Genomic DNA, 17678 nt, shown 5'->3' with positions numbered 1-17678 from the left:
TCATCAGGATGCAGAGCTTGTAACACCTGTATCTTGTACGGCTTCATAACCAGCCGACGTCTCAAAACACGCCAAATTGTTGTAGGAAGTTGTAACTCCCGACTGGCACGACGAGTTGATTTTGAAGGGCTTCGTTGGAAAGCAGTTTGAATTCGTGCAAAATTTTCTTCAGGAACACGAGGGTGGCCAGGACTCTTTCCTTTACATACACATCCTGTATCTACAAACTGTCGATACCATCTGCGAATGTTCCACCCATTCGGAGGATCAATTTGGTACCTCAACCTGAAACGTCTTTGCACTGTAATCACGGAATTGCACTTCGCAAACTCGAGAACACAAAATGATTTCTGCTGCAGAGTAGCCAGTTACCAAGCAAAACAGAACACAACTGACATCTAGCGGCTATTATATAAACTAGACTATGTATTCGTTTCTCTAATAGCCGAGCCGGGGTGCAGCGATCGATAATTTGGACAAAATAATGCTTTGTAATACGTATATTCTTTTTGAAACACGCTGTATATTTACATCACAGCAAACATACATATCAGTTGTACACATATTGCCATTACTTATAATCACACTTTGAAACTAACATGACAAACACTATTTTTTTAAAATAACATCAGCCAAATGGCCTCCATCTGCTTTGATGAAGACGTTCATGAAAGCTTCTCATGACGTTCTGAATCATTTCGGGAGGGATGACCACAATCTCTTCCTGGATTGTGGCTTTCAACTCATCAATATTATGGAGACGGCGTGAAAACACTTTGTTCTTTAGGTAACCCCAAAGAAAATCGGGGGTGGAGAAATCGGGTGATCTCGCAGGCCATTCAATATCACCAAATCTTGAGATTAATCGATGTGGAAAGTGGCACCTCAGTTCAGTCATGGAAGTACGGGTCATAGCACCATCTTGCTGAAATCATGTAGTGTCTCGAAGACCTTGTCCCTGCAGTTGTGGAATGAAATTGTTAATCATGTCCACATAATGAACAGCATTAACACTCACTGTACGCCCGTTTTCTAAAAAAAAATAAAAAAATAAATGGTCCAATGATTCCACTGGACAGTCCGATAGCACACCAGACGTGACCTTTGGGCTACCCTGGGACCGTTCATGACTCAGTTGTGGGTTAGTGTCAGAGTAATAGCGAAACTTTTCTTTATTCACAAAACCGTTAAGATGAAAATTTGCCTCATCAGACATCACAAGATGGGGCAGTATTGCATCATCAGGTTGATTCTGTCCAAAAAGGTTGTGCAGAATCTCCACCTGCTCACTTTATCTACCGGCCGTAATTGTTGAGCCATTTGCACTTTGCAAGGATGAAATTTTAAATCCTGTTTAACAATCCTCTGGAGGGATGTGTGGGAGATTTGTAATGTTCTGGAATGACGACGAACTAATCGCTTTGGGCTTTGTTGCAGAGCTACACGTGCACGTTCGATATTCTCTGGTGTTTGAATTGTCTGTCCTTTCAGGCCCTGCAGGCTTCACACTGATTACTGAACCAGATTGATGAAATTGATTTATACACTGGGAAATTGTCCTTCTGTCTGGAACAGGGAAATGCCAGTCTCTTCCACAGCTGCGACGCTCCTCACATGTGCGAACTCATCCACTGCCTCAATGCGGATCTGGACTGGCCAACGTTCCATCCTGTAATGAATGGCATACCATTGTTAGTAAGATTACCTAAAGTAGATATTCGAGGGTGTCCATCTTTGGTATGGTTTGATTTGGTGTTTTAAGTCCACTTTGTGCACAGTAAGGCTAATCGGGACTGAACTTACAGTTTATAGTGGGATCCGAACCACTGTGTGTCTCCACCGGGTATCGAACCTGGGACCCCTAGATTACAAGGCAATGACGCTAAGGGTGGCCATGTCTTAGCACGGTTGCCAAATGATAATGTGCTATATCCTGTGGGCCACCCTGTATAATCTCTCAAGATCTATGTGAATCATAATCATTCATGGGTAATTTATCAAAGAAGAAAGTTATTTCACATGATCAAAGAGAGAAAAAAATCACTTTGCCATTCCAGGAGAATTTGATGTTTTTGGAATTAAACATTTACTGAAAGTTAGGACCTCCAGTGGCGTTAGGGTGTCTGATTGCCTCACGGGAGACCTGGGTTCGTTTCCCAGCATGGGTGATCTAAAGTTGGAATTTTTCTGGCCTTGTTCCTGCATAAAGTGGTTCTGGGGTTCACCCAGCCTCTAATCAATACGTACCTGGGGTAACCCTGTGGATAAGGTGGCTGGAGCTAGGTGTTAATCACATCACCTCCTAAATGTGCCTTCACGGCAAGGTGTTATATGCAAATTCTACAAATTTTTACACACAGCTTACAAGTTATTTGTATCAATCAAGAAGAGAGTTTTGGGTAAAACATAATTTTTAATTTATAAATTTCATCACAAAGTACATGACAATACATAATCACACAAAGTATTTGCTTTCTGAATGTATGCACAGTTATTTGGAATTTCCTTTGAAATTAATAATAATAATAGTTTTGAACTGAACAAGTAAAATTGTACACAAGCAATATACCTGCCATTGTCACTAACCTGAAGTACATTAACATGTTTCAAATAAAAATTAAATTCATTATTTTTAGAACTTTGTTTTTTGCCAAGTTCAAACACTTCATATGCTGTTTACATCTATTGTAAGTGATGAGTTTCAAGAACAATATAGCTTGAATGTATCAGTTTGAAACTTTTTTCAAAGTATGTTAGTATTAATACGTACTGAATTTTCTACTGAACTAAATCAAATATTTTGGCTTGCTTTCCCTTATGCTACAGCTACTGAAGCACCCGATAAAATAGCAGAAACATTTGCAAACACATGTGCATGCTCATGATTTGATTCGATACCATGAGTGAAAAATAAGATACATGTACAAAAACACTCTGTACAACTTGTGGTAACAAATATCTGATGTGCAAACATATGAACATAAACTAGCTGCACTTACATTTGAACATATGAATGTCTGAATTTAAGTTCACAGAGGGAATCACATCAGCAAACTCTGTTACATGTATAATAAATTAACTTTTGCTTGACATATTCAAAATTAATTGTTTCAATATATACATAAAAAAAGTTTTGCTTGGAATGAAGGCACTCTTCTCCATTTTTTCAACCTTTCTACCCAATGTCAAACTGAAATTGTTAGCACTATTTCACAGTCCATTGAAAATATTACAAAAAAATGTGTTAAATAAACACAAAGAAAAAATACTCAAGTTTACTTAATAATTAATTTAAAAACTATGAAATAAAGAGCTGGGTTGTATGAAAGGCTCAAAATAGTAACTATACCAAGAATTGTTCAAACAATAAAACCACACATTGATTTCCAAATGTAAACGTGATGACAAGTAAGGGATGTGTTGGGTGCTCGGAGACTAAATTAGGCTTAATTGAAGATGACGGGCGTGTTCCCCGATATGTTTGAAATTTTGTATATTTTCTACATGAGGCCTCCTGAACACGAATCTGACATTACAATTTCCCGGTCACGTCTGTAACTTAAATTTCACGTAATGTTAGGTTAGGTTAACGCCTCTTTTTTCAACTGGAACAAGGAAACAACGTCCGGTTCCTCTTCCCACACCTCCAAATACCCACTGCCCTTCCACACGGTGTCCCCACAAAAACATGGCTTTTTCGGAGAAATATCGCCATTATGAAAAGCAATATATTACACCTTACACACATAATATCCAAATTTCAAACAGTGACCGGGACATCAGAACCTCTGATACTTCATCCGGAAAACTTATTTGGTTAGTACATTCTCTAGTAAATAAATCTGAGAACACTCCCGTCACCTTCAATTGCTCCCTAAATTATAAGGCACAGCACCAAACTAGATACAAACACACTATTGTACTATTTTCATCGGTGTAAATATTTAGAAAATATTAACGTTAAATACAATTAAAAACAATTGCATATTGTCAATAAACATTTCTTTATGCATTGGAAAATTATGAATGCACCAACAGTTGTTTTTTGGTTTTTAATGTTTAACTCAACGTTAAAATCCAGAGATCCAGTACCACATCGCTCTAATAAACTTGAAAAGAGTTCCTCCACACCAGCTAAACACACTGCAATGCCAAAGAGGAGGGGCTAAAGGAAAGGAGTTTTGAGATTCCTGATGATTTGCTATTGAAGAGTTTGCAGTGTACCGAAGACACACACGTTCATATCTTTCAAGCAAGTGCCAGTCAAGCATTATAGTCACAGGCATATTTCCCATCACTATGTGAGCAATTTGCTTACACTTATCATTGTAGATGACACTACATGTGTACCCAAGTACAGACTCTTTGTCGTGAGCTTTATTTCGGGCTTCGGTTGTTAATTTTGCCAATGCCTCCATGAATTTGGTGCACACTTTTTTAGAAGTGAGGTGAAATTTAATAAGAACTTTCTACATGATACTAGCTGCTTGTGTTGATTCTACAGATGAATAAACAACATACAAAATACTTTTCCTATATTAGTAAAAAACAGTGCAACAGTAAACACGCAGCAAATATAAAACAGATCTTATAAAACGTTTTTCTATAATTAATATATTTAGAAAAATGGACACAGTGGTGATAGAGTACCAGTAAACTCAATATTAGTAACCAACAACTATAATATCAAAATATTTTTCAGATCTTAACTCAAACACTCAAACAACATAGCTTTCACCATTTGCTCTCTACAAATCTTACCTCTTTTAATTGAACACCTTTTTATATATATATATACGTGTATGTATAAATGTCTTTTCAACTAGGACGGATATTGTAATATCACTTCATTTCTTCCAAATGAACAAACTGACAACTGCTTTCATACACAATGAGAAAGAACAATATAAATTGCAACAATGCATGGTGTAAAAATATACAAAGTTTATCAATGATGTGGAATGATTATTTACATGATTCATGTATAAAAACTCTCACATACTGGAAGCATCACTATGTTAAAAATGAGTTTCATGTATACTAAAATTAAAATACTACATTCTTCCCACCCACACAGAGCACAGCAGTGTTAGGAGTGTGGCGAATAGCGACATCTTCAAACCACAAGCTCCGGCATGGCAGTCGACAAGTGCTCTCGCCCGTAAGAAGTCCCTTCCAAGGTACGACCTGTAGTTCCTGTCTGTCTTATTGATTACCATTAACTGTTGCGTAGCATCTTGGAAAATTAGGTCGCTGAAGCGTGCTGGCGACGAAAACATGCTGAAACTACAAGAAAACCATAATCAGTGCATGCACCTTGACATAAAACTTATTACTGTAATGTCTTAATTTTATTTATGTTCAGACAGGCTACTCAGGACTGGACCTACAGTTTAAAGGCGGATCAAAACTACCGTGTAGTGCATCTCCACTGGTGACTGAACATGGGAATCCTCAATTTTAAGGAAACAGTGTGTGACATGTTCGTATTGAGAATGTCTTTATAAACAACTGTGCATTTTATTTAAATTTCTCACACATATAGTTGACATATTGGGTAATAGAAATATAATATATGTACGAAATATAAACCAGTAAATGTTCATGCACCATTAGTTTCGTAAACATAGAAATTTTCAGCAAAAAATGCAGGATCGACCAGCACTATCAAACTTTATTTATTTCATTGCTACTATAGAACACTTTATACTGTATACTCATGTAAATTCATCTCATTTTCCTTAGATGTAGGTTTTGTATATTTGTTTACCACATAGGGCATCAACTCATTATTTGTATTAATATTATTCTTATGAAATGTTGTATGGCTTAATTGTAACCCTATTGAGATAATAAATAATAACAACAACCTGGGTCTCTGGCATACCGTGGCATTGCTCTAACCACTGAGCTACAGAGCTGGCTTGGTCTCGCCTGATTTTTTGCTCTCGCTGTCCACACAGGTAAAACGAGCGAGAAATCAGGCGAGACCAGGCCGGCTCGGTAGCTCAATGGTTAGAGCAATGGCACGGTATGCGAGAGTCCCGGATTCGAGTCCTGGTTAAGCCTGCATTTTTTGCTGAAAATTTCTACATAGTACATCTCCTGTGTGTGCCTAATCATCAACAATCAAAGATAGTGTTTCCTGTGTATCATAAAATTTACTGTTTGGATACTAGAAAACTTGAATTTATACAATGAATATAGAATTTATTCAAGTTTTATGATAAAAGTGTAAAACACTCTATGATGGTCTCAAGAGGAACGATAGTACGTTAAAATAATTGTACAGCACTATGCAGTAAAGTAGTGAATTAAGAAAGTGATAAACATTCATTATACTGCAGGTGCTTATTTTGTGTGGAAATTATGTAAGGAATAAAGCTTCAGGCTGTGAAATAACTCTCCATTCTTTGGAGCTTTTCAAAATTTGGATCTGCAGCAGAATTTACTAATAACTAGACACACATATTTTTGGTAAATAAAAAAGCAAAATTTCGGTACAAAAACAGTCGATTTCGGGTTCAAAAGTGGTAAATAAAATAAAATTTCGTGTTATAGCGGTGAATAATCACATCAAAAGTGCTATATAAAATAACATTTTGGTTTTAAAATTGTGAATATAATCCTAAATTTGATTTAAAAACTGCACTTATTACACAAAATAAACTTACCCCTTCTAATAGCACATTTATGTAGTTACCAGAGTATTAAGTTTATTCCTGGGTAAAGCGGCCCATTTTTGCTTCTCAAAAATTTACAGCAGAAGTAATCAATTTTCCGTGAATTGCATAACTCACAGGATACTTCAGACTTCAGAAAGTGTCACGTCGGTATATAAACTAAATTTTGTGTTTAGGAGTATATTTGGCATTTTACAGTTCATTTCGGATTATTTCGTGACAAAACTGGGTAAAAAAATGCACCTCACACCATTCAGAAACGAGGAAAATGAACATTACGGCATGTTATTTCATATTTCGTGTTTTCGTCAAAAACAAAATTTGCATGCCTCTACTCATGATCATATTCAAATATCCCCGAATATCCTGCTGCTCTAATGACAGGCAATAAACTCCTTATCTGAAGCAACACAATGCAAAGGAAGGACATTACAGTAACATGAGAACACACAACTGTACCTGTAATGCATAGGTCAACAAATGAAGTCACACGAATAAAAAGAAATGATACTTGTTTCTCCGCACGGTGTTTAAAACTCACCTGAATTCATCTTGATACTTCCGTCCATAGAACTGCTGAGCGTAGGTGAAGAGGTTGATAAATGCATCAATCTCAGTCTCATTGTAGCCAGCTCCTCCCCTGGCAACAATTGCATTCGCTTTCACTTTTCCCATGTTGCAGCTCGCGTACTCAGAGACTGGCGCTCGAGTTCCTACAAATTAGGACAATGGAAAAGTAGTGTTTTCTGTACAATTATAGTCTGGAGGGAACAGAAGAGTTTTGTATTCTTTACAAAAATCTTTGAATCTAATCGGAAGCATTTGAAATCTGATATTGGAGAAAATGCAATTTTTTTACAAACCAATATGTTCCTCTACCAGATATCAAACTCAGAACCCCCTTGATTAGCAATTAATTTCAAGTAGGTAAGAGCTGATATCAATGTGTCTGAAACACTAAAACTTCATCACTGATTCCATACAAAAATATGTTTCCTATGTGTACAACAATCATAAATTCCTTAACTATGGGGAAACACATCTCCTCTTTATGAATATGTTTCCTTCAGATGATTCAATCTGTAGGGCATCTGTCCTGTAGGAGAACGGTTCGATTTCCTGCATGGACGACCTATACTGGGAACTTTTCCTATCTTGTCCCTGCATAAAATTGTTTTTTGGGGTTTATCCACCCTCTAATAAAGGGTACTGGACAGGAGTTAAGGCAACCAGAGCATAGTGGTGACCACATCACTTCTACAATGACTGAGATCACAAATGTTTGGTGACCTACCTCCACATCCCTATAATGTAAAGTTCCCATGCATATAGCACCATGCCATGAAGGCACCTTTTGAGGCTAGGTGAGCCCCAGAGCTGCTCTGAGGCAAGGACAAGGCTGAGAAAGTTCCCTTAGATTACCAACCCTGGGAATTAACGCAGGTGCACGGTACTTAGATGACCCACTGACTAGGCCACCGTGGCTCATTCCACATCCCTATGTGTGCCTGATCTTTACTGTACAGTGAAGAGTATTCTTTCCGTGAACAGTTTTTACCTGTGGGGCAGAGCAATTCGTAGTCCGAGGTAAGTGTGTTCCTAGCCCAGAAGTCCCGTCGTTTTCCATCAGTGTTCTCCATAACAGTAGTATGCTTCACAAAAGCCACTTCACCACCTCCTTCCACCAGGCAACGAAAAGCACCTAAAAGAGATTATTTATGTTAAGAAAGGAAACAATGGATGTACTAAACACTATCTTGAATGTTTGCATAACCGTCATTCCACAATAAGAAAAATATAAAGCGGTTCTCTTTCTGAAATACAACATTTTGGACCTATTTTTAAGAACTTCTCCAGGTTTACTAAGAAGGTTAAAACATCAGAAAAGACTTGCAACATTGCTTCAATGGTAAAATGTTTAAAAAACAAGAGAGCAAGTTTGGAAGGCTGGCAGCAAAAATCCAAAAATAATTGATGATCTGCAACATGCAATCTCCACCGCAATACAGAACATCACCCAGAAAAACCCTCAATTCGATTATTATGAACCTGCAGCATCGTGGCCAGACCTGATTGCAGGTCACTGGTCATCATTTCCAATATCTCCTCTAGTTACCGCACCCTTAACCATCATGGTACGTTAACATTTCCTGGATCCAAGTTCCATGACAATCTCTGGACAATGAGAAATGTGTGTGTACAATGACTTTTGGGTCACACTGTGTTTCAGAAGGACAACCACTTGTAAGGACATACTGAAGATTGAAGAACTGGAACTTTAGCTAACACTCCAGCAAAGAAATTCCCATGTAAAGAAAAAGTCAACTTGCACAAGCATTGCCACAATTTTGAGATCACAATGTCTATATTTTGACACAATCTGCAAAAGGTAAAAAAATCAATTTCTACCTATTGGTTTTTCAACTGATATTTTTTTTACTTCTCTTTTAAAGAACTTAATAAGTGACACATTTAAATAATGCTACAAAGGAAATGGCAGTTGAACTACATTTTCCAGTAAAATTATAATAATAATAAATACTTAAAGAGCTTAACTTGTATCCACCGCTGGAAGTTTCAACATGAAATAATTCGCAAAGTAGGGATGGGACCGATTAATCGGTACTCTATCGGTATCGGCCGATATAAGCATATCGGTGTATCGGTAAAATTACCGATTATTTTACCGATCTGATATATCGATAAATATCTTATAATTTAGTGCAAAATTCTGTCATTTTGTTGTAATTTTTATGGACAATTTCCTCTTCTTTCTAAAAAGTAAATGTCTAAATATTTAGCTTCTCTTGCACTGCAGTCACCTCAAACCACCATTTATTAAGGAGATCAATGAACATTTCAGGTTCTTCAAGGACCATTTCTAATTTTATATCGGATCGGTAGAATATCGGTTATCGGCATTGGTAAATTTTATATCGGTACTTTATCGGTATCGGCCAAAATTTAATATCGGCCCATCCCTATCGCAAAGTAAGGACAGTAAATAAGGCACAATCTTCAACAGAAATTATTTACATTACCTGTATAGCCATAGAAATCCTCCGAGGCATCTCGCCTACAATAACTAGAACTGCTCCCGTGGCAGAGATCGCATAAATTATCGTAGGGAACTCCTGGATTGTATTCAGCACTGAGGGCACCTGGAACGCATGACTTAGTGAAGTACTCTGCTGCAGCCCTTATGGAGTCGCATCCGTAGCTTCTGATCCAGCCGTTAGAAATGAGATAAGCCAGGGGAATCACCCATCCAGCAGCTGTGTAGATCCCTGTGTGGCACGTGCTCTTTCCTGTTGGTCAAAATTAATCACACTGAGACTGTGAAACTATTACACGAGTTGTTACAGGTGGGTGGGTAGACCAGCAAAAACATACTGCAATGCCAAGGTTGTATGATACCTATTGTTGACCTTCCGACTAATAAATACTCCTGTAGGCTAATTATTATCAGCCTACCAAACTTTGTCATTTCTACATCCAGCAGTTCAGATGATGTTGCAAGATCGACCAATGAAATAATGGAACCTCAATTTTACAATGAAGTGAATGTTATACAATTTTCCTGGATATTTATGGTTTTCCTCAAACTTCTTTAGCAATCCATAACTACAGTTAACTCTTTCGCTGCAGGATTTTGGCATGCTGATATAGTTATCACTGCATAGTTTTTTTGGGAAAATCTCCAAATTGCATAAATTTGTTAAAAAAAAGTATTCTGAAGTACTAACATGAATTCTTCCCCCCTTTCTTTGAAAAAGGTCGATAGTTACCTTTGGTGTTAAATTTTCATTGTTATTGAACTAGTGGATACAGAGGTGTGCCCTAGTGGGTGGGGAGCAGGGGAAGGGTAGGGCTCATAAAGTATGTACCCTCACCCCCTTTCAAAAATCTTGGGCATGCCACTGAGCAGATAAATTATCTTCGTCACTATTGTTATTTACATACAAACGGTGGTACAAGTTTTTCATTTCTTCAGAACCAAAGTGATTTATTTCCTTCGAAAAACTTAAACTGTACTTTGAATTAACGAATAAAATATACATAATTCATGTTGGATTATCAAGTGAATATTTGATTAAAATTAATAACATGGGAAAATTTTGTATTATTTGGTTCATTGAGACGAAAAGAGTAAAATGTATAAAGTTGAAAAATGTAAAATTCTCCACTGTACTATTACTTAATAGTTGATACTTTACAATATTTATAGCAAAATTTGCATTAACTTTGTTACATATCATTCACTTTCCGTGGACAAAGTGTGACAGGTGAAAATATTGCTTTCAACTGCTTCAATAATTTTCTTAACCATCTCTCATGTCTGGATCGAAAGCAAGTGGGATTTTCCATAAGTGGTTTGTCAGGATAAAAAGTACAAAAACACAAATTTTCCTCTCGGCCTGTAAAGAAATGTCAACCAATGAAAAGAAGCCAGAGACCCCAGATAATGCATGGAAGTTCCCTCACGTGTGTTCTCTCAGGCAATTCACTAATCCATAACTTATCCTCATTGTCTAATTAATCCAGAGGTTGAAAGTAACACCAAATAACCAAAAAGCAATTTATGGATGATTGCTGCATACTGCAAATTGTTCACATACTACTCTCATTTTATTGCCAATCCTACATTGTACTATGTTTCTGTAAATTTCAAGAAAAATCTTAAGAGTACATTATATCAGACCAAAATTTGCAGCCAGGCAATTGCTGTACAGAGTTGTGTGGGTTTGTATAATTGTTTTCTTTACATTCCAAGTGCAGTAAGTAAAACATTAAAAAAGTACCTTTCAAATATGTAAGCTCTGTAGATGGATCGTCTTGTCCAGAAACCGCAACTACATAATACTCTGGTCCCCCAAGATTGTACACCTCTGCTATAAATGGAATGAGATCATATTGAAGTCCTGCCGTGTACACATCACCAGCGTCGAACACTGCTACGTCAGCATCTCTGAATGCACGGAAAACAAATTAATGACCATTTACATTCCACAGTAAATAGATAAATAAATAAACACCATACCATCTGCCATTATATCAGGCTTGATTGTTGGAATGTATAAGTGATAATTCTCATACCATGAAAATGAATCACATCGTCGCATAAAATTCACTTGCGAACCCATGAATAACAATGTAATTTCTTTCCTTGATCTGCAAATTAAGACAACTGACTCAACAATTCAAACATCAGTCCATAGGAAAAAATTAGCGGGGGAAAAATACATCCATGCCAAATCAGAACATTTGCGTATAACAATGGATAACATATTTTCATTTTTTTTCCTGAGAGCACACAGACTATGTTCTAATAATGAGGATATCAAAAATTAAGAAGAAAGGCTCTTTAATATAGCAAAAGAAAATGGCTTTCACACTAACAGAATAAACCAAATCAAAAAACAAGTTGCAAGAAAACTAAAGGAAAAGAGAAATGCAGACAAAGATGAAAAATCTGTTGAAAAGAAATTTGTGTGCATTCCATACCACAAGGGATTCTCACATAAAATTGCAAAAATTTTTAGAAGTTTTAATTTCAAAATTGTTTTTAAATCACCAAGAAGTTTGGAATGTACATTTAATGAATTCAAAATGAGAAACTCTCTACCAGATGTGGAAACCACAGGAATATATAATATAAGTTGTTCATGTTCAAAGGATTATGTGGGACAAACAGCAAGGAAAATGGCAATAAGATGGCACGATTTGGACATTATAAATCTAAACCCAAGAACAGGTTTGTCAACTCATATCATCGAAGAGAAGCATTTGATTAAAAAGAGAAGGGTTTTAAAAAGATTAACGGGAAACACAGAGTTCAATGTCTGGGAAGCTTCGTTCATTGCAGAAGAACACTGGAATAAATTAAATAATGAAAATGGTAACATAGATCCAGTATGGAGTTTTCTTTTTCACAAATGGAGTAAGCCACCATCTTTAAAATTTAATGTAACAGAAAACATCAAGAGACTTTGTGAAAACAATGATGAATTTGAATTAAAAGATAAAAGTTAAAGTGTTCCCCTGTGCATAGCACCACGCCATGAAGGCGTATAGGGGGTGTGGGGGTAACGCCCCACACTTTCTTGATCCGGTCGTGAGTGAGGTGATGTGATCAGCATCACGCCCCTGACCGCCTTTACCCCCCAGGGTTTCCCCCAGTTACCCATGTTATTCGACGCTGGGTGGGAGCCGGGGCCGCTTCCATCGTTAGAAAAGTTCCCGGATTTGAACCGGCCGGGGATCGAACCCGGGACCTTGAGCATGGTAGTCAGACGCGTTACCGACTGAGCCACCGCGGATGATATTTGGGATTCATAATTTTAAAAAAAATTGAAATAAAAATAAAACAGACTGCTTTTTTCACAGTTAAGTTGCTATATTACAACAATGTAACATTGACAACATCCATTATATAACAGATTCTTTTTGTTTAAAAAATTACTAACCATTGTTATTACTGTATGTTTAGTCAAAATGAAAATAAATGTCTGATGAAAGGAGTGTGTGTTCTCCTGAAATGTCACAAAGAAAAACTGTTTTCTTATGCTTGTAATAACCGTAAACTACAGGAAAATAATTCTATAAGATTGATTGATTGATTTAGTTTATTTTACTTTGCGTTTTGTGCCTCTTGGCTAATTTGCGAAGATGGGGATGAGTGATGAAATGATGAAATGGATGAAAATGGACATTCACAAACAACCATACCCGACCGGGATTCGAACCCGGGACCCTTGGCGTCGCAGCGCGATGTGCTAACCACTCGGCCACAGGGTCGGGCGATAATTCTGTAAGAATGCTCCCCTCCCCCTCCTTCCCGAAAAGAGAGAGACAAAGAGAACTTACCCATTCCTGATGGCTTGCATGCAGTTAATTTGACTGTAGGCCCGATAGCAGCTCATTTCTGGCTTTAGTATCTGAGCTTTAAGAGCAATCTGCAAGAGACAAATAAGGGACACTGGACAAAATTTTCAACATAAAACAGCCATTATAGAAAAATAAACTACTATCTGTGACAAAAATATTGAACCCTCTCTTTACGTGTGGGAGGAAAGAAGTCAAATATATCTCATTGGAAAGCCAGAAGCGTCTGCTTTTAGACAAAAGCAAGACAAATTGATTTTATCTCTGTGTGTTCTCTATTCAAATAAAAATGTTCGTAAAAGTGTAGTTTTTCGTGTGTTTTTTATGTAAGTCGAATTCAATTGTGTGTAGCTTCTTGCAAACCAGTTGTAAAAATATGACATTTCTTGTGATTGAAGCTTGTTTATGTGGAAATATCTCTGCAACATATATTGTTGCTATCATTTGTGGAACAGCCACAATTAATGTTTAATAACAAGTGTTGCAATCTCGGTAAAGGTTAGCCCAATGGCGATGCAAAGCATATCCAAATGACGAGCATGGAATAAAAATCAAGTTTCCATGCCTTATCTTTTCATATTCTGCGAATTGAAAATGACAGACAGAATTGTTTTTCTTGGTGACCCGCTCGTGCGTTTTCCTTCTCGTTGCTACGACAATGTGTGCTTTGTTGCCACACGCCGCCGGCAGCCCTTTAAACTCTTTGTTCAGCCAGCACCTTTGACACGGAAAGTAAGCTGAAAGTTTTGGTTACAAAGCGAATTGTTGTGCACAGGGAAGCATTGTTCTGATACTGTAATTGACAAATGCAAATTTTATTTTATCACTCTTGTGTTCCTACCATGAATTATTGCCTGAACTCGCACACATATATAAGATCCCTTACATGCACTTTTTCTTGCCTGTTTTCCTTTGTTATGAAGTTGCTATACATCGCAGGCACGTTATTATTTTTTTTATATACAGAGGAGACTGCGAAGCCAGAAGTCACGGGTTCAAATATTTGTTAAGATCTTTTATCGCTTTCATCAAATCGTGCTCTTCATTGCACTTACCCTATTGAAATGAGCGACATAAAATGATACAGATACGGAGAAAATGACATTCGTATGAGGATTGGAAAAAAGCTAGAAAATTATGAAAAACTAAAATATACAAACAAAATGACTTTCATTCATAATATGACAAATTGTTTATTCATTATTTAACACAGCTACAATGCTTTGGATCGGACCAACGGAACGCACTTCCAATATTCCCGCATGCCGTGTAGCGAAGCGCCAACGCTATGCAAGTCACCTGCAGCCCGCGGAGTCTGAGATTTGGCCGCATCTCGCCATACGTCATCCACGCGTTTTCCATATTAGGAGTAGTCAATAATAATTTATATCTGTGGTCGTACTTGAGATACACATGTTAAACTTCTGGATTTGCATCAAATATGACATATGACTTTTTACAATTTCATTGAATTTGCAATTATGCATTTTAAGATTGCATGTTTGCCTAAAATTTCAATTTTTGAAGAAATTTAGTGAAGATCTTCATTTGACTTTTTCCACAGAGGTGCAAAAATATAATCAGTCTTTAAGTACCAAAAATCTCAATTTTATATCAATAGTTGATTATGAACTGTAGGATGTTAAGTTCTCCATTCTTGCAAAATAGAAGAAAAAACTACACTTTTTACTGAATTTTTCGGTGTAATAAGAAAATGCAATGAAGAATAATTTTCAGATGACGCTTATTAAATAGACACTTGGAGCTTTCCAATGAGGTATATTTGACTTTTTTCACCTATGGAATAAAATTTTACAAGCACGTAAACTAAGGGCTCAATATTTTTGTCACGGATAGTAAATGTTTATGTGCTTGTAGAAAAGTTGCTGAATAGAACCCATGATATTGTATTTTTGAGCCATATTTTGCCACACACTATATCAAGTATGCAACTCTTTAAATTTTTTGTTTCATAATAGGAAAAATAAAATTAAAATTTCAAATGATTTTACAACTTATTCTTAATTAAACAAAGAAAATTTCACCTTAAAATTAGGGGATGAAGGTAAAGCACAACTATTTTTTTCACTGCATTCAAACTGCTTAATCTAAATTGATCAGTGCAATGGTGAAGAAGGTATTTCTGCAATTCAATAGTATATGCTTTATTATGGCTAATTTAATATGTCCCTGTAATCATGTAATGATGAATAATTATGAAGTTTGACTTATGTTGCAAAAGGTCCAAAAGAGCATCATGAAAAAAAAAAAAAACCACACACATATTGCCCCAAAGCATTCAACCCCAGGTTGGACCATATTTTTCATGAAATTCCTTCCTCTCCCAATCTATCTGAACCACATTCCCCTGATCAGGACACCATGAGGGGTCAAAAGCTTGATAATTTGTTTTGTTATCTTTTTGTGTTTGTGTTGTGTTTTCTTTTTAAAGATAACACTATTAAAAAGCAAATACATTGAGAGAAATTTTACATTGTTCGTGTTCATGATAGTTTTCTATTGTTCAAAGGTAACAAAAAGGAACATATATATGTGTGTGGCAACATTGACTAAACTCATGTATATTAAAAATATTGAAAGTTAAAGCTTTGCGTGCGTGTGTGTGGTTGTGTGAAGTGTATTCCTAACTTCCTTACCTTCATCCTGTGACATTTCTCCAGTTCCTGATCTGAAGTTATGCACAGAGTCATTCTGTTGACAGTGCAGCGGCGAACTCCAAGGATGACATTCAGTGAAGGGCCCAAGTACCCTGCATACGTCTGGTGAGATTCATCCAATGCCACCAGCTCTTTGGTCGTATCCTTTTAGCACAAAGATATTTTTAAATAACCTCTAAAATTAAGTTACCAGCTAGTGAAAATAATACACTTCATGTATTTTAAATGTAATAACAAAAAAGTTTTTTTATTATTATTTGTTTATTAAGATAATGAATATATCCTTCTCTACTAAATGTTTTCAATAAAATATTGATGGATAGAGGATTTTCTTTATTAACATTACATCATAATATTGATATATATGTAGTAATTATGGCTGAAATTTTAATGTAATTTTGAACCAATGTCAACACTAATACTCTTAAAGATTCCAATTCTTAAATACTGCAATCTACAATTTAAACATAATTATAGTGGAACCACGAGCAAAACCACCTGTGCAGACCCGCGACTCCTGTGCACCGTACCCCCACGAATAGGGGAGGGGGAGATTAGACCATGCTTCCTTGTGGCCCGAGGTGGAAGGAAGAAGGGAAAGCTGCACGGGGACTTTTCGTCCAAGGTTTTTTTCCTTGTGGTCAATCTATACTTATATTTTTGAATTGTACAGAATAGCTACATTATCAAGTATAATTCTTGGTTTTCAAAACAAATTTTCCAAAAATTCAAGGGTACAAGCAAATGGTTTCTCTACTTAAACATTATGTATTACCTCTCACCACCCACACAATACACACACTAATATACTATCAATATGAAGGGTCTATGTGATTCCAATGTATCCAAAAATTCTAATTCAATTCAATTAAACGGCATATTTAAAACATTTAATTTAAAGTATAGAGTTTCCATTTGACATTTCACATACTCAGACTTGAAATACATCTATAAACACAAGTTATAAATGTTACGGTAGAGATCCTAATATACGAAAAATTGTTAATTGTACAAGAATTTCAAACTAGAATTTATCTACTCAACTTCAAGATATCTTATCTTGCAATAATCTTCCGTCTATCGGATAGATTGTTCTGCAAAGAACACTCACAAAGTAAACAGGTTCCGTTTTATTTTCCACTCGGCTTTCTTTATCTTCCTCGATAAAAATAAAATCTAAACTGTGAAAAACTTGCCTCAGGAAATTTATAAATATGTATAAATTCAATGCGATTGTGAATAATAAAAGTTGCAATTTTCATGACTACAGACAACCAATATCAAATTGCAAATGTTCCTTTAATACTTAACACATGGGAATCCCTCCAGCCTGTTACCCTTTTGGAATGAGAACTTTTCAGTCGTCTGCTTTTCGTAAAGCTGCTAAGTGCTTCGGTACTTCATGGGATAACCAGATTTTGAAAAATTATCA

The 17678-nt window shown here is 36.4% G+C and overlaps 1 protein-coding gene across 1 annotated transcript in view; it reads right to left on the bottom strand.

Moving 5' to 3' along the window:
• Positions 1–4066: 4066 nt before the first annotated feature.
• Positions 4067–17678, bottom strand: part of Tsf2 (transferrin 2) — a 43365-nt gene continuing 29753 nt past the window's right edge. Inside the window, exons 9-15 of the mRNA XM_083114933.1 lie at positions 16226–16390; positions 13551–13639; positions 11486–11652; positions 9725–9991; positions 8242–8385; positions 7225–7396; positions 4067–5286 (exon numbers count right to left, since the gene is read on the bottom strand). Of these exons, the coding sequence (XP_082971059.1) occupies positions 5055–5286; positions 7225–7396; positions 8242–8385; positions 9725–9991; positions 11486–11652; positions 13551–13639; positions 16226–16390 (1236 nt within the window). The 3' untranslated portion in view covers positions 4067–5054. The remainder of the gene's footprint in view (positions 5287–7224; positions 7397–8241; positions 8386–9724; positions 9992–11485; positions 11653–13550; positions 13640–16225; positions 16391–17678) is intronic.

This window comes from Lepisma saccharinum, chromosome 29, assembly GCF_977018435.1.
Source record: "Lepisma saccharinum chromosome 29, izLepSacc3.1, whole genome shotgun sequence".
Taxonomy (NCBI): domain Eukaryota; kingdom Metazoa; phylum Arthropoda; class Insecta; order Zygentoma; family Lepismatidae; genus Lepisma; species Lepisma saccharinum.
Note: the sequence above shows the minus strand (reverse complement) of the source record. Positions and strands in the feature narration are given on the sequence as shown.